Source organism: Volvox carteri (assembly GCF_000143455.1).
Source record: "Volvox carteri f. nagariensis unplaced genomic scaffold VOLCAscaffold_3, whole genome shotgun sequence".
NCBI lineage: Eukaryota > Viridiplantae > Chlorophyta > Chlorophyceae > Chlamydomonadales > Volvocaceae > Volvox > Volvox carteri.
In genome coordinates, this window is record NW_003307546.1 from 2,468,307 (window position 1) to 2,489,324 (window position 21,018).

General features: G+C 54.2%; 4 protein-coding genes across 4 annotated transcripts in view; 1 reads left to right on the top strand and 3 right to left on the bottom strand.

Annotated features, from left to right (window-relative positions):
* Window positions 1–5,442: 5,442 nt before the first annotated feature.
* On the bottom strand, window positions 5,443–8,170 carry rpl35 (component of cytosolic 80S ribosome and 60S large subunit). Its single transcript, XM_002946602.1, has 5 exons — window positions 8,127–8,170; window positions 7,718–7,818; window positions 7,361–7,504; window positions 6,191–6,259; window positions 5,443–5,574 (listed from the first exon to the last, which is right to left on the bottom strand). Exons 1-5 carry the CDS (start codon window positions 8,128–8,130, stop codon window positions 5,500–5,502), a joined length of 393 nt encoding a protein of 130 aa, XP_002946648.1. The 5' UTR covers window positions 8,131–8,170; the 3' UTR covers window positions 5,443–5,499.
* A 994-nt stretch (window positions 8,171–9,164) lies between these two features.
* On the bottom strand, window positions 9,165–12,530 carry VOLCADRAFT_103063 (uncharacterized protein). The gene is made up of 4 exons (XM_002946603.1): window positions 12,390–12,530; window positions 11,665–12,009; window positions 11,247–11,407; window positions 9,165–10,842 (listed from the first exon to the last, which is right to left on the bottom strand). The coding sequence occupies exons 2-4, from the start codon at window positions 11,935–11,937 to the stop codon at window positions 9,561–9,563; spliced, it is 1,716 nt and encodes a 571-aa protein (XP_002946649.1). The 5' UTR covers window positions 11,938–12,009; window positions 12,390–12,530; the 3' UTR covers window positions 9,165–9,560.
* An 816-nt stretch (window positions 12,531–13,346) lies between these two features.
* Window positions 13,347–16,156, bottom strand: VOLCADRAFT_109582 (uncharacterized protein). The gene is made up of 6 exons (XM_002946604.1): window positions 16,018–16,156; window positions 15,822–15,881; window positions 15,632–15,736; window positions 15,213–15,520; window positions 14,646–14,751; window positions 13,347–14,012 (listed from the first exon to the last, which is right to left on the bottom strand). Exons 1-6 carry the CDS (start codon window positions 16,078–16,080, stop codon window positions 13,995–13,997), a joined length of 660 nt encoding a protein of 219 aa, XP_002946650.1. The 5' UTR covers window positions 16,081–16,156; the 3' UTR covers window positions 13,347–13,994.
* Window positions 16,157–18,987: 2,831 nt separating this feature from the next.
* The window catches only part of VOLCADRAFT_103065 (uncharacterized protein), a gene marked incomplete at its 5' end in the record, with an annotated part of 6,657 nt that continues 4,626 nt past the window's right edge, over window positions 18,988–21,018 (top strand). Inside the window, 6 exons of the mRNA XM_002946433.1 lie at window positions 18,988–19,172; window positions 19,264–19,336; window positions 19,477–19,632; window positions 19,918–20,101; window positions 20,260–20,464; window positions 20,722–20,879. Coding sequence (XP_002946479.1) covers window positions 18,988–19,172; window positions 19,264–19,336; window positions 19,477–19,632; window positions 19,918–20,101; window positions 20,260–20,464; window positions 20,722–20,879 — 961 coding nt within the window. The remainder of the gene's footprint in view (window positions 19,173–19,263; window positions 19,337–19,476; window positions 19,633–19,917; window positions 20,102–20,259; window positions 20,465–20,721; window positions 20,880–21,018) is intronic.

The window sequence follows — 21,018 nt, forward strand, 5'->3', positions numbered from 1 at the left end:
GATGATTTCCTGGGGCGCTTGGCATACCGCATGATGCGACGTCCGTTTAGGTAGCGTACAAGCCATCTACCGTACAAGCCATCGGAAGCCAGGGTCGGCCTCGCAAACTTTACCCTTCCCTTTCACATATATTGAATGTGCATTTATCTCGTGATTGCCGATCAATAACTGATGGTCCATAGACAGACCGCGTGCGGCTGCATCACCGCCCAGCAATGCACTAGCATGCATCGTCATCATCAACACATACACATACACACACACCGCCGTGGTAGGACACATGACTCCACTTGTCTCGATCGGTGTCTCGGGCGTCCTTTTCCAGTGCATTCTTGCCGCCTGCGAGTCGCAGCAACTCACCCTTGCATGCAACTCCTGTCGTTTATTGTCGTTCATCATGGCTGGCCCGGGATAAATAGTTGATTAACCCTTTAGTCCTTTCGTACATTTAGGCTGTATGTATACCCCGGGACGAGGGTATTGCAGCCAGGTTGGAGAGCGCAGATGTCCATGCCGAAGCGTGGGTGGCGCACGCCGTGTGGATTGGGGTGTTAGCCTACCGGGTTCCAACATTCTTTGAACTGGTGGATATTGAAGTATTCGGGGGCAGGATGGCATTCCCTCCCGGAATTTGCACTGGACTGGGAGACCGCAGGAGGGAGGGAGGGACCAGATCCGGGGCTCTTAATCGTAAGGAATCGCGTCCCAACCTGAACATAACCTGGGACATACATTCTAGTCAGCAGTGGGTGATGGGTACCCCGATACATGGGGCCTCTCTCGTATGTCGATAGGTAGGGTTTTCCGGGGTGGTGAGCGGTTGCAGAGTGCCGCAAGGGCACAAAAGTGGTGACAGGTGACATTGTCCTGCAGGGGAAAGCTGCAGTGATATACGTGACGAACGAGCCGTGACGCTGTTGCAAGTCGTGTTTGTCTGTCATCTATGTATAACGGAATGTGCACATTTCGAGTGAAGAGTAAGACCGGTGGTAATGTTACTGTACTCCTTCTAGATGTAGCTGGTTTGTCTTCATAGTGACGATAGCATACGTGTATTATGTGTGTTCGTGTGTGCTGCACTGGTTTATGGACAGCATCGTGTTGGCATGTTGCGTTGCATAACCGTAAGTTGTATGAGCGAGGCCGCCTCGCTCATACAACGTACGGCATGCAACTTTGCCGCGCTCTTGCGTACGGCTACCAATTTGCAAAGTTGCAAGTCGCAAGAAAGTTGCAAAATCTCGCCCATCTTCTTACGCGATTACAGGGAATACATACGTGATTCAGTTTTCCGCGCCTGTAGGGCGGATCTTAGAATGGGAGAAGTATTGAACCGATATTACTACAGCAAACAAGTGCGCGAACGTGTTGGCCACCTCTATTTTGACTAGAATACACAGAAGCACAAATAGCTGAAACTTTCGGGCACCTTGCGAGAGGATTGTGCACGCAATCATACAGTCCCATATTATCATTCTGATTTGTTTGTGCAAAGGGATGAATGAGTGTAAGAGAGTTTGTCTCATCCAAGCTCACCTTATCATTAGTATGATATAAATAAACATGGTACCATTCGTGGCAAGGTCCATACAAAACACACTTTTTATTACAGGTGGTGGCAGTGATAAAGGGTCGGCCTGGTGCCTGAAATTGCCACCCACCAGTCAGACACCCCCAGACAAGGGCAATTGCAGACCTGGTGTGTCATGGTTTGTGGGTTGCAATCCACAAACCATGACACACCAGATCTGCTGTACAGCAAAGGAGGGCCCAAATGGGAGTCAGGATACACCACTGACTCATTTTACAGTCAGATGACCCCAGAACCTAACTGAAAACCAAACCCATGGACAGGCCACAAGGAAGGAACCTCCTTTAAACCTGAAACCTTTGAACCTGAAAACAAGCAATTTACTACTCTGAGAGCTTGCAGACAATCAGCAATTATTCATCATCACCCGAAGACACCAGGTCCACCTGGCAACAAGGTGGTGGAGGGTCTGGGGAATCATCCGCTGGGATCTCTGTAAGGGCAGTCTTTGGAATCCAAGCCTTTCCAATTACCAAGTGCTGCCGGTTGTTCTGGTCAACGGTTATCCTCTCATATCTGACCAGCTTGTGGTTGTTGGCTGTCTTCTGCAGAAACTCGACAAGCTCCCCAGCACAGAACCGCCGTTGTGGGGTACCAGAGCTGGTTGGCTGGTACAAGAAGGGGCGATTTACCATGTGAGTGGCCACGAAGGAGCTTGGCGAGGGCTCCTGTCGACACAGTGGAGCAAATGAGCTAGGTGCACTTGGAACTACACCATGGCGGTATGGCCTGCTGCTGCACCCATTAGAGTGCTTGTCCTTGTAACCATCGGCCCTGGTACTGCTACCAAGAGTGCTGCCCTCACTGCTGTGGCTGGTGTAGCTGCTGTCATTGCCTGCCACCTGCGGTGCAGCAGTCTCTCCAGCCATCATCTCCACTAGCGATTGCCCTGCACATACGTCCAAAGGTGTGTCTTGCATTTACAGCCCAGAAGGAGCATAAACAATAGCATATTCACCGATTCCCATACCTTGTTGTTGTTGCGGCGGCTCCAGCAGGCTACGCTGGCATTTCCGTCTGTGCGAGCCCATTGCATTGCTCTTACAGACGAAGCCACATAGGCCGCAAGCCACTTCAGCATATTTGCGCTTGCGATCGTCCATGGCCGTCAGACACGGAAGCCACAAATGCACAGTGTTTACACCCTACAGGCGTGAATCACGTATGTAATCGCGTAAAAAGATGGGCGAGATTTTGCAATTTCATTGCGACTTGCAACTTTGCAAGTTGCTGGCTGTACGCAAGAGTGCACTTCGTCTCGCATCCCGCAATTTGTTTTGCAACCAGCCATAAGAAGCATTTTACGGCGGTTGGAGGATTGCACATCCTGAACGTGCGCAATGCCACCAGTGCTTTTTTATTATTATTATATTATATGTTTTATTACTTATTATCACGAGCGAAAAAGACGTCCCTCGGGAAGCGAAAACGAGCGAAAACATCCCATCGCTCGCCCTGTTAAGGGCCGGATAGGGCAAACTATTTATGATAATAGTTACTACATCTTCAATTGTGTATATTTCAGAAATAATTTTGGCCAACGTGATGTCGCAGAAAGGCATAGGATGACTAATGTATAATGGCCATGTGATATGGCCATATTTGCCTTGCCCAGTAGGCGAAGTTTCAGCGTTTGCGGACCTGGCCAACGGAGCCAGGCGCCTCCTACGCTAAACGGAGCCAGGCGCCTCCGGCGGACTTGCCATAGGATGCATCTTTGACGGTTCTAATGCTGCAAAGTACAGGAATGTAGCTGAGCGAAGCTTTAACAAGGGCGGAAGGCCATCAATAGAAAACTTTGTGGAGACGTGGGGACTCCAGAAAGGCCAGGTCGTTAGCGAAGCGATCAACGGTGACCAGAGGTCGGCAAACCCTGAATAACTGTCACGGGTACTGGTGCCAGGGTCGAATAACTGTATGGAATTTTTTTGGTAAAAGCCGAGGAAAGGTCGTCAATTGACTGTTCGTTATGAGAACCTCTCAAAGCTAGCGTTTACCTCCTTGCAAAATGGAAGGTTTGGTAACCAAATGATGAAGTTTACAGCTTCAAAACTGCGCAAACCTGCCTTTTGGGGGGAATTTCTGCACCCTGCCGTACGGCTGCCGTACCAGCGATGAAGAATAGAGTTGAATTTCTGCAACGGGTACAACGGAAGGACCCGCTGTACCAGCGGCGTTTGCCGACCCCTGACGGTGACCTACTGGAGCCTTCGCCCTCAGCTCATTGGCCAGGGTACCATCTTGTGCAACGCAAATGCCACAAACAGAGTACGTTGTCGGGGTATTCAGGGCGGGGAGCTGATAGAAGCTGAAGAGGGAGACGGTCCTGGCAGTTCGTGTGTGTGGGTCACCAACCAACAAGAATGTGAGAACTGAGGTAAAAATTTGCATTTACTGCATGGAATGTTTTTGGTTTGAGAGCAAGACAACGACATTGTGGGACCTAAGAGTTTTTGCATGGACCGGATGGACACTTGGGTCAGGAAGGGATTTGCACACAGATGCAGGACGGCAGCATTGTGTTGGTTATCCAAGGGGGGGTCCTGGGGGGCGGTATTACCCTCAGCCGCTTGGGTCAGGAACGATAAGTAACACACCTTAAAGACAAATGTTATCGCTCCCTAAGCTACAAAAACCTCTGGCTCCAATTTTGAAAAAAGAAACACTGAACGCCACCGATTTGGACATGAATAGCCTAGGTTTACATGGCTTCCAATGGATGCCTGAGGCCCGACGCGCAATGGGTCGTGGACGCGGAATGTCGCATTCCTGAGGTGCTGCGTTTCCGGACTGTGTAGTGCCATGAAGGCATGGATTGGTGTAGTCGTGGCAACCGTTTTAGCAGGAGCCTTTTGACAAGCCTTCGTCAGGCAAGCACTATGCTAGCTGGAAGTACGGCAACGGCACGTTGTGGCCATGTCGGGTGCTGTGTAAGGGCCAGAGCCATTTGGGTCTATCTGCCCGAGATGGAGCAATCACACCGCAGAACGTGTGACAGACAATGTCGACCGGGCATTGCTACAAGGCTCGTTTCACTGAATGAACTGGTGCCTGGCGGCGATGCTGATACGGGGCCATGGAAATGTCACAGCAGACGGTCTGCTTCTCACTTTACCGTGCTTAGATGTTAAGATGCACATCATTTACCGCCAAACATGACCAAATTTCCTTGTGTTTGGATTTAACGATGCACCATGCATGTCGTCGATTAGGGTGGACTGGTTGGACACTGCTATACTACGGAAGGACGTTGATGATGTTTGTGACAAGGATGCATCGTACTTGCCACCAGAGGGCCAAGACTGGCCAAGTGCCATCTGTAAGCATCCACGCCAGCACTCACCAGCAGGCAGCGGTGTGTGTTCATGCAAGTTCATCCTGACTTTTGCTGCAAACCCGCACGTCTTCATGCTTTTCATCCTTTCGTATGCATTTTATCGCCTCGGTCCCAGGCATGTTGCTCCATTAGGCTTTGGAAAGAACATATTATATTCTCCTTTCAGTACAAGACCAGCACATCCGTCCCTAGTGTAAGAGGCGTCAGCAGGCTGTACCAAACAGTTGGATCTGCATCAGCGGCTGGCGCTGGGCCAGGGGATAGCGCCCGGCTATGCTTAACAACAATTTTCATGTGTCATCCGCTGTGCTGCCCATGCTCAATACAGGGATCCAAGCTACAGTAACCAACACCCATGCGTCAAGAGATTATGGAGTACAGAAGAGGTGCCTTAAGTCTGTTCTTTTGTAAGCGCGCTTTATCTAGTATCCCTAAAATTCGTTACGCTAATGCGGTAATCCCTCGCACTGTGACTAAAAACTGGTGTAACAGTTAGTTCAGCCCAGGAAGATAAGTGAGACACTGCACACGCATTACAAGCACACCACAGCCCGCGTTGCCAGTGGGCTCTTTACGCCTTAAGAGCGTACTTGCGCTTGGGAAACGCCTTAGCGCGCTTCTCCTCCTTCGCCAGCTTCTTGTTCGCCTGTGGACATTGGCGTGAGGGCAGTTGTCGGCAGCCAAACAAAAAGGAACAAGAAGGGTCGAAGATAACAAGGGCACCTATTCACACTAGATACAGGTTTCCGATGCAACCAAATGTTGTACTGTTACATAGCAAGCCAGGTGCCTGGCCACATGTGTGTGGCAATGTGAAGCTCAACAGCATACCAAGCGGCGAGGTGCTCCAGACATTGACGCCCTAATTTGCCTGTTTTAGGAGACCTGGCCTGTGAGTTTACTCACAGATGGTCACCTCGCAAACTCGTGCTCCATCACATGCAAGTGATATAGCGGCTGCCCAGGAAACTCCCAAGCCACGACAATGTGTAGGTAATAAAATGGCACAGCTCTTCTACACAAAACCGAACACCACTGCATGCGGTACCACAGCCCACCTAATGACACCTTGCAACGCATGCAGCTTAGCTTGCATATCCAGCCAACAACGCAATTCCCGATGCAAAGGAGAATGATGCAGGCCCGGAATCCTGGCACGATCCGCAGGTTTGCCGATAATGAAATTCGACCAGCCTGATGCCTGGACACTACCGAAGCCGCCACCTCCCTATCAACACACATGCATTGACGGTCGGACGCACCTGCTCTTTTGTCAAGGCCCGGCGGATGGCACGGGTCTTCTTTGGGCGCAGGTCCAGAGGCAGGAACTTCTGCGAGGTGCAAGAACAGCGATATGCCACCAGGCATTCGGTGATATTCAGGAAAGGTTCCAGTGTTGCTGAGCAAAGCAGAAGTCAGCAAGCGATTACAGCATGGAGGTAGTATAAGTAACACGCAAACCGGGATGATGTGGTTGACAATGTTTATAAGTTATGCGGGCACATCACATTGGGGTATAACAATAATACGTTGACAGCACGTGCCAATGTGATAAGACTATCCCTTGCCCTGAAAAAGCCTTCAACGGCTGTTGACCAGGTCCCGGCACACGCCGAACGAGGCGTTAGAATAGAAGCGGCGCCTGGCCGCTCATGAACACTGGAAGGAAAGTGGCTACCATAATGCTGCACGTATTTGGCGCTGTCGGAGAAATCTTAAGATGCCCAACGGCCAAGTGTGTCTCGATAACACGGCAGAGCTGTCCACAACATTGGCACTAGCGCCCTGTCGCTCAAGCATCCCGGTGGCCACGGCGGTAATCGACAGCTGCAGTATTGCTGAGCAAATGTGCGGCCAGATCGATCGAGCATTCGCTCATGGAGCCTAGCTCGAATCTCCGCCATCACAACGTCGAATAATTAGGCCGTGACGGGTCGCTTGTCTTTGCCAAGAAAATAGTGCAGCTCCAAAAGGTGCTTAGCCGTGCTGTCAATGCTTCCGCCACCCCTGTACCTTCTGTCACCGAGAGGTAGCCCCCAGACGTCTCCTTCCCGCTGCCACAACGCTTCCATTTCGATTAGCTGCCCAGCAGCTTGGAAATCCGTTAACGACGGTGGAAATAACGATGGTGTAGACGAACGTACTAGAGAAATAGTAGGGCTGCATGGAGAGTTCGTATCATGCGCCTCTTGGACAGTGAGGGCAGGAAAAAGTACGCCACTCGAGCAATCCCGGGAAGCATGGCAGCTGCACTGATGCAAGCCGCAATATCGTCGCTGCCTGCTGTTTGCGGCTGCAATTGCCACCTCCATTTCCCGCGTCCTGCTGCCGCAGGTCCTGCATATGCCTTCCACCGGTACAGCCATCCCGAAAGCTTCTTGACCTTGAGTCCGGGCAGCCCCCGAACCCCCATATCATCTCCCAAAGCTTACCCGGCCCTTCTTCTTCGCGTTCTCCTCGTTAATGGTGTTCCGCACAGCGGTGCGCTGGCTCTGCTTGTACACAGTCAGCACGCGAGCGATAGACTTGCGGACCACCTTAATCTTCGACAGCTTGTTGGGGGCACCGCCGGTGACCTACAGGGAACGGGATTGAGCAGATTGAATTTATGGGAACCCCCGCTATACAAAACCGTGCCGGGAATGTACTGCTTAGTCCCAAGAAACCGCGTGTTAGCCGTTCGGACGATACAAGCCTTTCCCCATGGGCGATAATGCAATGGGTAAGCTCCAGTCCACGTGGCACACAGAGCTGTGATGCAGCTCCGGCCAAGAGACACGAAGGCACACCTTGGCAACGCGCAGGGCGCTGAGCTCGCTCTTCAGGTCCTTGAGCTGACTGATCAGCTCCTGCTTGCTCTTGGTCCTGAGCTCGTGCATCTTGACCTTGGCTGCAAGGCCATCGTCACAGCGGCGGCGGGGCGGCAACCACCAGCCCGGAATGTAACGTGTTAGATTGATGCCGCTGACCTACTATCGTTGCTTAAAACAATATCCTTGATCGGAAATGGAAAAGCTGTAACTAGTATACCGCTTGGACAGGTTGCTTAAGCATTATGCACAAAGCCTGATGTGCTCTGGTTCAATTCGTTTCAAACATTTGACGGCATTGAATCAACAAACTACTTCAGCCGAACGCCGACTTATTCTGAAATGTCGGCCGAACAAGCCCTGACCAGAGAAATCCCTCTTAACGTACCCATCTTGCTAGGTTTCTTGCAAACGGCAGGGCAAGGGCAAGTGCAGGGAAAGAGGGAAACATGTGCAGGGACTCGGACTTTGGGATTGCCGAGTTAGCTCCAGGGCGACCGCGCAGGCGGGGCTCTCTGAGAAACAGAGAACAAATACCTACGTTATTGTTGAATTTGAAGACATCATTACACACGTTTACGCGTTAAACCTCAACGGTGCTGGCCTGAGACACCATGGGTTTCCCTCAGAAACAAGTGGGACACAAAAGCTGGATAACCCAGACGTGCCCTGTAAGGACTTTACAAGGTACTGTGTTTACTAGAACATACAGCCTAAAAAACATTAGCACGGCTGGCTAGGGTCGGGGCCGGACAGTTGGACTTTTACACCCTTCGGAACGAACATTGAATACAGGAACGATAAGCACCGAAGTAGCACAAGAGCTTTCTATTACGCCCACGTCATTGGTTGTTGCTGCTCGCCTCCTGTGTCCCCGACTACAACACGTTGCCGCTGCACCTGTCGCAATAGGGTTTTCCCACTGAGCTTGCTGAGATGGCAAGTCTCCTAGTGTCAACTGTGGGGCAGGAGCAGGACTGCGCTGACGGGATTGGGGGTTTGTAAGCTGGCCGGGCGAATGTTCGGGAGGAAATAGCATCCCCCGTGGCCTGCAAAAGCGCGCCTTACAGGTCGCGATGCCTCCTCCAGATCTGTCTCGTTCGGTACACCGTCAAATCCTGACATGGTCCTCACCCTCGACCACCGCCGCTGCTGCCATTGCCTTGTACACACTAGCTCTTGGAGAGGACACACTGGTTAAGGGAACCTAAATAATAAGCGAGTGGCCCCCTTAGGAGGGTAGGATCCGGGCTGGAATTGGGGAAGAGCTCTGTCGCAGAATTAGCCTGGATTTTATTCCTGTCACAAGGATTGGTCCGCCGGGGTCTTGAATTGTTGTGGCGGGCTCGCCTGAGGTATTCGAATTGCGCTGTGGAGCCCCGGAATTGCACTGTGCTGGGCCTGAATTGGCCTGTCAGGGTGTCAAACTGGCCTGGCAGGGACATTCGGACAGTCAGAATTGGCCTGTTCGGGGTGTCGAATTAGGGAAGCACAGGAATTGTGCGACCGGGGCAGTCCAAAGAATTGCTCTCCCCGACCTTGTGTCCTACCCTCTACCCCCTTCCGGCCCCCTCACTTCGCGGTTACTCCCGGAGGCCCCCAGGCCCAACGCTTATCCCATTGCGAAAGCCCACTTACTTCGCACGGACCTCTGAACTCTGACGCCTCCTAATGAACCCCCCTCAGCGAAAGCACCTACCTCCTACCTACAAATGACAGCAATTTCCTCAAAAAGTCCCGGATGCACCTCACCCTCGCAGTCCGGTTCAATGTCCGCCGACTCCAGCCACTGTGTCACAGCCCAGAAACCCGACCCCGCACTTCACCCTTGGCTCCGTCGTTGCAACTGGCGCATGGCGGCGCCAAATAGCTTTCCCGCAGGGCTTACCAGAGCCCCAGCCCCGGTTCCCCTCTCGGTAGAGCCCAGGCCTGTTGGGCCGGCGGCGGCGCCACTACCACCAGACCCTCCCCCGTGCTGCGCTCCTCCTCTCGCTGATGTAGCGACCCCCTTACCCGCACCCGTCCCCGTCACAGCCGTTCCTGAACCCGGTGACCCGTCAGCCTCATATGTACTCCTGGGTGCCGTCCGGCCGCTTCCGGCCACAACGGCAGCCACCTCCGTGTCTGTAGCATCGTCCGATGACGGCGCTGCGATGGCGGTGGGGCTACTCCGTGACACACATCCTGCTGGAGCACCGGTGTGTATCGGGGCGCGAGGCCGACGAGAGCTGGTAGCAATAGCGGCCGCTGACGCGGCAGCGGCTGCCACCGCCGTCGCCTTCGCTGAGCCTGCCAGCGCCGTCCCCAGGAGCCTGCTTGACCGACCGGACCCCGGGTCCTTGGTCCCCGCCTCGGCGGCGCTATCCGTTCGCTTCGGTCTGGAGCGGCTATCCAGGGCATCCAGGTCAGGGTCCCCCACGCGGTCGCCTCGGCCAACACGCTGCCGTTCCCCCTCCGTATCTCCCTCCGTGTCCCTGCGGCTGCCGCTGGCACCGCTGGTACTCACCGCTCCAGCGTGTCCAGGGGGCTCCTCGTCGCCTCCGGCGCCGCGCTGCTGCCCCCCGTCAACCCTCATCTCACCTCCGTGGCCCTCCTCTGTTCTAACCATCCCCCCTGACATAGCGCCCGTATCCGCCTGCCGGTGCCCTGGTGCTTGCTCCTTCCTGCCATCCTCGCCTGCTGACGACGACCTAGGTGGTGAAGCATCCGCCGCTGCAGCCGCATCCCAGATGCGGGCGCGCTTCGCTGGCGGAGGTGCGACAGCAGCTGCGGAGTCCTCCAGCCGCGCGCCGGCCGCAGCTGTGCCCTTGACGTGCAGCTGCACCTGCCCTGCCGCCGGCAGCTTAGGCAGCTTGTCCGGGTCCCATACGATGTGCCGGCCGCCGCAGCTGCTTGGCCCCACAATACTGCTCTGCACGGCGGGCGCATTTGCGGAGGTGTCGCCGTTGTTGCCCGGGGACACTGACTCCTGTGCGGCTGTGTGGATGGCTAGGTCCACATCCGCCGCCGCCGTTGCCACCGTTGCTGCTTCTGCCGTAGCAGCGTTGGCGACGGCTGCAGCGGTTTCCTCAGCGGCCGCGTTGGACGCGGCTCGCATGAGGATCCTGCCCACGTCCCGCATGTTTGCCAGGAGCACGGAAGGAAAATGGGGACGGGAACAGGGACACCGATAGGGATGGGACCGGGGTGGGGCCAGGTTCATTTGCACCAGCCTGGTGCAAAACAACATGGAAATGAATTGGCTTAAACAAGCCGTGATATTGATCGCATGCAAGCGTTGCGTTGCGCGTTCCAAAGCTCACCAGGACAGTTGCAGGAAGTGAGGCAGAAGCACGCCAATACGGCCGACATCCCCGGGACTCCCCGAGCGCCAAACCGCACTCATTTTTCCAAAGATCTGCAACTAGGCAGCGGGCCTTGCCCGCCTTGCTCGCACATCCCGCCTATGGTTCTCCTCACGGCGTAGGTACATGTAAAAAGACACCGCAGCCTCGGCAAGCCAGCGTACCTCCGTCTGGCCGCTTGCACGGCCTGTACTGCCGCCGTCTTCTTGGTGCCTGTGCCCGCCCCAGTCAGGCCCATGCTACCCAGCGCTGCTGACATCAGACGGCCTGATATCAGCGCCGTGAGGCTGCCACGGCTGCCAAGACGCACCGGCCGCAGCCCGCTCTGTAGTTACAGGAAATACAAGGGGCATACGGACCGCGCGGTGGGTTAAGCTGCTGGGTCCCCAATGTCTTCACGCTCCAAACGGCGCCTCTCCTTCTTAATATGACACAATAATGTGCGTGCGCGGCCCCGACTCTCCGTGGACTTCTCCGTGAGCCGAATGCACCCACGGGCAATAATTCATGTACGCCTACCCACAAGCACACGCTTAGAGATGCAAGTGCCCGTACACAAAGGTGGAGTTGCGTTTCCCTCACCGGAGACCTCGCAAGGCGAGTTGCCAGGCCTCCCCCCACCAGCGGTTTGAGCACCCCGGCCGCCTGCCCTGGCAGCACCGCACCACCCGACGCCAAACCCAGCTCCACATCCAGAGGTGCCAATGCATCCTGCGAGTCAGGTGGCACGGCTTCGGTGCCGTCGCCATTGCCCGCCGGCACGTTGGCCTCCTCGCCCGCCGCGGCACCGGCGGCAGTGACGGCGGCCGGAGTATCTGTGGGGCCCTGGGACTGCAAGTGCGCCACCGCCTCCATGGCCTGCCTCGCGCCGACCTCCTGTCCGTCCGGCTGGCGCACCGTTAACCGGAAGCCGAAGCCCTGAGCCACCTGAGAGCCAGCGCAGCGGCGGCAGGAAGGCCGGGAGATAGGCATTAAGTGCCATCGGGCAATGAGGTTCCGGAGTTGGACCCCGTGTGTGCAATGCCTCCACATGACTCCGCATCGGACGTAACGTAAAACTAGATGCGAACAAACATCTGTTCGCGGCAGCGGAGGATGAGGAGACACACCCGAACTACGCAGGAATGCTGGTGACAGCGCAACAGGCAAGCGATTATGGATGGATGGGCGTCCCCGAGGTTCCTGGTGTCTGTTGGCTTTGCCCCGGTACAAGGCTCGCAATCAGCAAAGGGCGGTGGTGGAGTGGAGGGTGGTGGTCTATGCGGGGCCTGGGTCTACGCCATGTTTAGTTCTCCTCTTGTTCGCACCTCAGCCAGAAGCGCCGTACACAGCGTCAGCCGCTGCCGCTCTGCGCTAGATAGCACCACACGGCGCAGCGTCTGAAACCGAGCCGACCTGGTTTGCTGTAGCTGCAGGCGCAGGCTTGCGGCACCGGTGGCACCGATCGACTGCGGTGACAGAAATGGGTCACAAAAAGACAGACCAGACACGGATAAGGGGGCTGTGAAGGGCCAGAGTACGAAAAAGTAAAGCATGCCACGCACCAGCGCCTGAAGTTGGGCGCTTTCTCGGCGATGAAGTCTGGCAGGGATGCAATGTACTGGTGGGTTGTTGGCTGTTGAGTTTCCCGAGGTGTGCTTGCGTGCGCGGTGCCAAACTGTTGCCACACAAGCGCAGCAAGACTACCCAGCAAGACGGACAACAATTGCAATGATGTTCTGACGATCCTTTCGAGTCCACTGTAACAGGATTTCATTCAAATACACGGCTAGGTGAGGGTAGTGTTCTGCTCGATTGGCTGTCACTTTGGGGCAGGGTGGTGGTGGTGTGGCTTCTAGGGTCGGGGAAGGGATGGGGAACCATGTGGGTATGAGACGGGTCTGGATGGTTGACAGACTGAAATCAAAAATGCGCTTAAAGATGTAATCCACTGTGTATGCCCTGAAATTCTGTGTAAGGTGCCCTGTATCGACACATCGGCAGCCCTTGCGCACCAGATTTGCTGCGTTGCTTGTGGTTGTATCCATCTGTCGCTGGTTTCCGGTTGCAACACCACGAACCAGACGCCCCAAAAAGTTTGTGTTGGGAGCTGGGCGCGGCGCAGCTTCCTCCTCGTCATCGTTGGTCTCCGCATTTTCGGCTACTGCCAATCTAAGCGGGGCTCGCCGCTTTTTGGTCATCCAAGCAAATGTGATAAGTTAGTAATCCGCTGTAAGGATTTCGGTAGAGTTCATGAGTGGTGGGCGTCCGTCTAGTTGGAAAAACGGTGTGGGATTGATTTACATAAAGTTTTAACAGTTGGGCTACACTGTACAAATCGCTGCATAGTTTTTTTGTAGACGAGAAATATCCGCATTTGATCTGCACCGCGTTGCAGTTGGTACCGTTGAAGCCAGGTTTGACCACAACCGACGTACATTTCATGCGCACATCCAGATTACCAGCGGGGAGAGCAGCAATGCAGGACCGAGGCCACCGTCGTGATTCGCGTAAGAATCCATTGCCTACGCATTACGAAACCTTGCCAAAGCCTCCAAAACCTGTAGCCACATTGTAATTTCTTACAGCTCTCACAAAGGACAACCACTAGCTGTGCCTCCACCCACCAGCATGTCCTACAAGAACATCTCACACGGGTCAAGCTGATGCATGCCCGGCACACAAACACACCTCCCTCGGCGAAACATCACCTGTTCGGCTGCACGACTTACGTGTCGTCTTGGGGACCCCAAGCAACGCGCTCAACATCATCGACCTGACCTGCTGAAGGCATATACAGCCAGGCCTGATGACCGTGCTGACCATCAGCCGCTACACTGAAAAGAAAACACAGCTAGTAAGCTACTAAGGGCATAAGCCATTGAAAACCCCCCCAAACCCAGAAAAGGCGCCGTACAGCTGAGAAGGCCGACTCAGTATCCGCGCCAGAACTGCAAGATTTCGGAAAAAAATGTGAGGGGCATAGCAGGGAAAAGAACTCAAGGTTGATGTTTTGAAAACTTGTTCAGAAGGCCCAAAGAGTGACGTTGAGCCCAGTCAGCTCTCGGTCCTTCGCAACAGTGTGCCCTTGACCCCTAAGCATGGCCTCACCGGCTTGACCTTACACCCATCGTGCGCCACTCCCTCCTATCGCGTATATTGTTAACCCACAAAACAGACCAGCCTTCACAAATCTGCCATCCGCTGTGCAAACGGACGCCCTGAAGACACGAGCCCCCGCGTTGCGTTTTCCCCTCAAGCCTCCAATGCATCCTTTCTTACGGCCTACTTTTCCCCACCAAAAAGAGTTGTCCAGGACCGAGCCGAGTGTCGAGCCAGCACGCGCTACGACAGTTCCCTGTCCTTTGGCATCAGCAGCTCAGTCCAGTCGTACATACCCATGTGCGCAACTTCGCATCCTGCGTTCTAGTATGGACCTCTCAATCCTATAATCCGAAGAAGAGGTCTGACCTCCTCCATACACTCTCGGAACACAGTGAACCCCCTGGCCACTCACGAACCCACCCATTCGCCCCTGTTCTCCCCGGGCATCCACCCCCCCTTAATCGCAACTGCTAACCCACCTGGCCAGGGTCGCTTGGGCGCACTGCCGCGCCCGTGTCCAGGATCGGCGGGCGTGGCGGGACGGGGTCGCCCCAGTTCTCACGGTTGACCAGCGGCCCGTACATCCTGAGGTTAAGGTTCAAGAGCCAAACCAATGGCCAGGGACTTCGGATGGCCAGACAGGAAACACAGTGGCCATCGTTGCAAAGCAAAATTAGGCACTGCGGCTGCTTTAACTGGCAAAGATTATTTTGCTTCCCAGTTCCCAGGCTGCAACAAGCCAACATTCGGACGGCTTGGGGAAGTGCGACGCCAATCTGATCCCTAATGCGGCGACACGAGTCAGTCCCCCAGCGTCACAGCTGTCTGTTTGCTGCCATCAGCATTGAACCCACACAATGCAAGGAAGAAACAGGTCTGGACTGGGCCGCCCGTGTGCATAGGTGTGCATGCCCTTTCGCCTCTACCATATCCCGGGTAAGGGAACTCACCCCATGCAGTTAACGTCGGCATTTTGATGCATTCCGGGTTTACCTGCCATGCTGGCGTCAACCCCTGGTGTTCCTCTCTTCCCTCGAACCACCTACCTGAAGTCCTTCATGTACTTCGGCAGTAGGTCGCTGATAAGGTCGGCCGTCACAGCCGTCGCAGCGAATGCCAGGGGCCACGCCACAGGCTGCGGCATGGGCCGCCCCAAACCGAAAATTGTGCCGGTAACCGCGCCCGCAATCGCACCACTGGTCATGTCGTGCTTGCCACGAACCCCCTCCACATACGCGTCGGTGGCGCTGAAAACAGCACCCAGCAGCGCCGCGTACGCTGTTTTCTTTCCAATGATGCCAAAAAGGAGTTTGGCCTGCTTGAAATGCTGCCGTGACAGGCTGGGAGGCAGGCGCTGTAGGGATTGGCCAAGGGAACCAACGGGTTTCGGGGTTGCGAGTCAGAGCTCAGGACCGGGCTGCACCGGAGCAGAGCACCCAAGCATTGTGCCAGGCTAGTTGCTTGCCTCAAAGGTCAGGTACGCCTCCTGTGCGCCAGCAGCTAAGCCCGCTAGGCCAATCAACGACGCGTTTGTTACAGTGTAGGAAAAAAGGTCATGCTTATCCGCCGCCTGCATGCACCGTTGCAGCACCCAGGATTCATAAGTGGCAAATATATGTGTACAGTAAATGAGCAACGTTTGTGCGTTAACTCACCTTTGCGACGATGGCCGGGGCTGGGGGTTCTACGCCACGCTCGTCTTCAGCGGACTTGGTCTGCAATAACAAAAATGATTTTGCATTTCGTCCCTATGGACACATGGCTATGTGTAAATGCTGTGGAGCTAAGGGTAGCATTCCATCACGAGCGTATGGAAGCAAAGTCCTTCTGCAGAGTACATGATGTCCTAACCTTTGGATACGGCTCCTTAGCAACGGTGGTTGCCGCAGTGGTAAAAGCAGCAGAGTAAACCATGGCTGCCTACCACCACGCCGAATCACGAAAATGATGTATTCCCAGCGACACACGCCTAAAATAGCTGATACATACGTAACCTATAGCTGGGCTAGGGCATTTGGATTGAGAAGAGTGTTCACGACAAATCCCCGAAAGCAATGTACGGCAATAATTGTGCCTTGTGAGCTTTTTGCGATTAGGCCATTTCGGCCTTTCCGTTTAGGCCGAGCGTTCATGCTCCCTCTGCCTATGAACCTGCATCCCCATAATATACCGCGAGCATGCATGTGCCCGCCGGTACCCGTATCCGTGTTGCAGCACCCCTCGGCAGCAGAGCCCCGACAGCAAACGACAACACATTCTCCCCTTGCATTCTGGGTTCCTCTCAATTTTCCATGTAACCGTCCTCTCTGATCTCCTGAAGTCGACTTTTAATGCTACCCAAATCCCTTACAGTAATAGTCACAAGTGCCGCACGAATGGGGGAAGGGGTCCGTCAAAGCCGGGAGGCCATGGACTATATAACATTGAAAGTTGATTTCACCGTACAACCGACGGTGTTTTTTTGGTCCTGCTACCTAGACCCGATATCCGTACAGATCAGCCATCACCACCAACTCAGCATGCGAAACTTAGTCCATCAACTAGACCTCGTCTCCACGCCTCACCAGCAGCAGTAACAGCAAGTCCGCCTGCTGGTAAGGGCTGCTGAAGGACACTGGTAATTGTGCTGGATGCGTCAAGACGCGATATCGCTTTCACCTCGCATGCCCCCTGCTTTACTTCCTTTAACGTCATGGTCAGCAGACCGTGCACAGGGCTCTGTGATAGGACTGCAGGAACCACGGAACCTGGACACGCAAAAGAGCGGATTGTGGGCTGTCTACATCTGCAGAACCCGGAATGCATCATGCCGAGAAGGCTCCGTGTGGAGCTCATCGACATCATTGCAAACATTGTCGTCGTCCCACATCCAGAGCTCAGCCCAACCCTCGGTCCCGAAAGGCCGCTTGTGTGTCGGTGGTACCACCGCATGAACCTAAAGCCCGGAATCTCGTTTTGGCGAACCCAAAGATTTCGATTCAATAAACACCTGCCGCTGTGAACCAAGGAGCGGTGGCACGTGGCGGGGACCCTCAAGAGTCGTTTTTGTTTTGACATGCAGAAAATCCTAGTTGCGGCACATCAAAGCCGCATCAGGCCTCAGGCTAACGGAAGGGGTCCTGCCTGTCTGCTGTCGAAGCTGCCTATTGCCAGATGTAATGTCGGTGGTACTAATGTTTGGAGCTATGAGGCAAAAATGGAATTTAGAGGTGAATGAATGAATGGCTCTTGTTGCGGTATGCCCCAAGTGTCGTAAACGCATACCGTTAAATAGTCTGCAGCATTATAACTGAGCCCTAAAACCCAAATGGCTTACTGCTGCTTGTTTTAAGATCAGCCACAGTTTTTTTCTAAGAACTAGCTTTTCAGAGATAATTCAGAAAGAGGAGGAGGAAATTTAAGCGATAAAAAGATATTTTTGGTATCCAGCCTCAACATTTGTCGGCTGAATAATAGCGACTAGAGTCAGGGGCCAGCCCAGCAATACTCCCTTCAAACAAACTGGCCCAGGAGTCTCTTTAAACACGACGGCCAGAGCTTAGCATGAGGACTGCTGAAGGGGCCTTGGCCCAAGTACAGACAATCCTGCTGGTCACCACCACAACCAACCAAGTTTCATAGGGACGACCATGATTCCCCACTCAGTAAGCGGCGCGGAAGCTACGCATCCAGCTGCGAATGGAAAGGAGGGGCAGACACCATGGCGTGCCCTTTCACGTGGGCATGAAAGCTACGGGTTACAGTGTGACGTCGAATTACAGTAGGCTCATTAGCAGCCAACTGACGAGCGTTCCGAATGTCGAAAGGTAGTCACGATGATCTGGGTGTGCATGTCCCTGAGGGTGCTACACCCGGTGTTGGTGCAGAGGTCCAGCCATCCAGGCGACATGGGGCCTGTACCATGAGCTAATGGTTTTTGTGCGACTCGTAATTGGGTCCTGCATGTCGCAGTGTGCTACTTGCACTGCTGCATGTTTTAAGGCATGCCAAGGCGCACAAGAGTTTAGAACCGCCATTAACGCGTCGGTCGAGCTAAATATGGATTTCAATGTGGCCACGTATAGATTAACAAGAGGTTGGGTTGCGGGTCGAGGCCGAGCCCTAGAAGTGAAAAACACGGAGAGGTAACCGAATGCAGAAATATGGTTGCAGCAGTTTACTTATAAAACAGTTCCTTGCAGCATCATGTCAGATTCGCCCCGTGCAGCAAGTAACGAAGGAAAGAAAATGGAACCGGGCAACGGGGACCCCAGAATCATGAAAGCACGCGTTGTTCTCTAAACCGTGTTGGGCATCATATAAGTTGACGTTAGGAAGACCATGCGAAAAGTATTAGTTTCACTAGTATTGGAATAACGGAGAACGGGCACTTCCCACTTTTCCCGGCACTTCCCACTTTTTCTTGTGACCAAAGGCTTCCCATCCCACCTTGGCACCCTAGATTCGGATCGTAACGAGCTAATGTAGCCATATTCAATCTACAGGACAGCTTGTTATAGGTGGGGTGAGTTACTAACCGTTAAAGATACCTAAGGTACCTTTAACAGCGCCATGGTTAAGGTCAAGCGCGTTGTTTTTCATGCGTGAAACACGTATACATATATGAGCATAAGCTCGTACTCGGCAAAATCATTATGGCGAGCAGGTCCAGGGTGGCCAAGCTTTGAAATGAGTGATTGCCGGACAAGACTACATTTGTGATTCATTACTGATTTTGTATACAAAGATTGTGTTAAGTATAGACGGTTCCGTTGCCTTCTTCTCTGCTCGTGTCAATTAGTTAGCTGTAAGAGGACGCCAAACACTTTCCTCCTACCCGGAATGGACGTCGAGAATAGACCAGGCTTATTTGCGCCCACACAGGCAGATGCCAGTTACCTTTACCAGTCAGGAGCGTCTATTTACATTGCAGACAAGCGTTCAAGGCAAGATGTCGCCTTCACGGTTGCATATGTCGTGTTAGCAGCGGTGACGCTGTTCTGGGGCATCGTCGTCTTTGCGAAAACGTAAGGCATTAGTGGAGGGCTCGCTGTTGAGCGTTGGGACTATGGTTTGTCTCGTCGTGTGTTTACAGACGTCCGATACCCGCTTATGCAGGGATACTAACGGGGAGCTTTATACGAATGGTTTCTACAACAGCAGCATGACTTGCGACATTAAGCAGTATAAAGTAGGTTCGGAGCACGGTGTGTATTGACACGCGGGATAAAAAAGCCTTGCCTTCTCCCAAGAATCTCAGCCTGGTTGCGTACTCGAGAATCCGCCTCACATCGCCCTTCGTTTGTCGCTATCATGCGAACCTGTCTGCAGGCAGTCCAACTTAGCCCGACAGACGACAATTTAAATGAAGACGCGACCTTCGCGAAGGCCTTCAACAAGGCTGTCGCCGTTTTCCTACCCATCTCCGCGGCGCTGGCCATCGTATTGTCCGTGCTGTACCTGGTCCTGTTCCGCCGCTACGCCAAGGTAGGGCGGTGGCATAGCGCCATGACACCGGTGCAATCCAGTACCCCATCCTTGCTTCATACCTAACGACATTTGTCATATGCGCTCCATCCGGTGCTTACCCATTCCATGTTACCCTATCCATTCTTTTCGCCACTATGCATCACTAACCCTCCGGATTCTAGTTCTCGCGCTAGATTACCTGTCCATTACCCCATCCCGACCTCCACATTCCATTGTCACCCGGATTTGCTAAATTTCTGTCTCCATTTCTTCTGTAACCCACGCCTCCCCTGTGCTGACCAGGCCATGGTGATGCTTTCCATCGTGGTGTCCCTAGTGTTCTCGTTGGCTCTGGGTATCGCGTGCTTTATCCTAGGAGCGCCCGTTGTGGGCGTCATCGTCATCATCTTTGCGGTGATTGCCGCCGTGTTCTACTTTTGTATCCGCCGTAGTCTGAAGCTGTGCGCGGAGCTGCTGGCGCTGTCGGGTAAGGGTTGCCTTCCAAAACCCAAGTATTTGTCACTGTAGTCAAGCCTTTCCACAGATTACCATAATTGAGGCCGTCTGGCTTCCCTGGTGTGCCGTGTGACTGTGGTACCCATCCCACTCCGCCCCCCTCCCTCATGCCCCACGCCCAACCCGCAGCTCGCTCTATGTATGAGAACGCCGCCCTGGTACCCGCGGCCATCCTCATCAAGGTGGTCGGCGCCGCTATCCTGCTGTTCTACTTTGCTGCCTTCATCTGCGCGCTGCAAATTGGAAGTCCGAAGCAAAACCCTGCGGTGTTCGGTGTGTTGGAACTTGATGAGGACGCCCAGACTGGCATTTGCATTGACGCCAATGGGTTCAGGTAGGTATCGTCGGGACTACTGAGGCAGAGGGCTACTGGGTGGGTATGGGGGTTAAGGGAGAAACGCTGAGGGCTCCAAGACGTGAGGTGGGTTGGTGGGAGTGAGGCCGAGCTGCGGATGGGCGACGTGTTCACCAGCGGCACCGCACAGCCTTAACCCGGCGGTTACGGCTACTGCCTTCGGAACGAGTCTGATTGAAAGCCCTCACGCGTCGCCTCACGCTTATATTTGGTGCTGTCTGTTGTACGTGTCTCAGAGTGAACTGCTGCGTGTTTGAGACCAAGACCTGGGCAGCGGCCTACTGCGTCTTCTGCGGCATCTTCACCTCGTGGACCACCATGCTCATTCTGGAGATCAAGCTCTACACGGTGGCCGACACGCTGGCGCAGTGGTACTTCTCAGCCCCGGCGCCAGGTGGGGACTGGGCTTGGGTCCTTGGGAAATGGCTCGACGCAGAGGGCGCGGTGCGACTGCAGGTCGCCCATAATGCAGGGGAACTGCATAGCTCTTACCTGCATTTTCCCGCTGTTGAGCTGTCGCTGGTGTCCTTTCG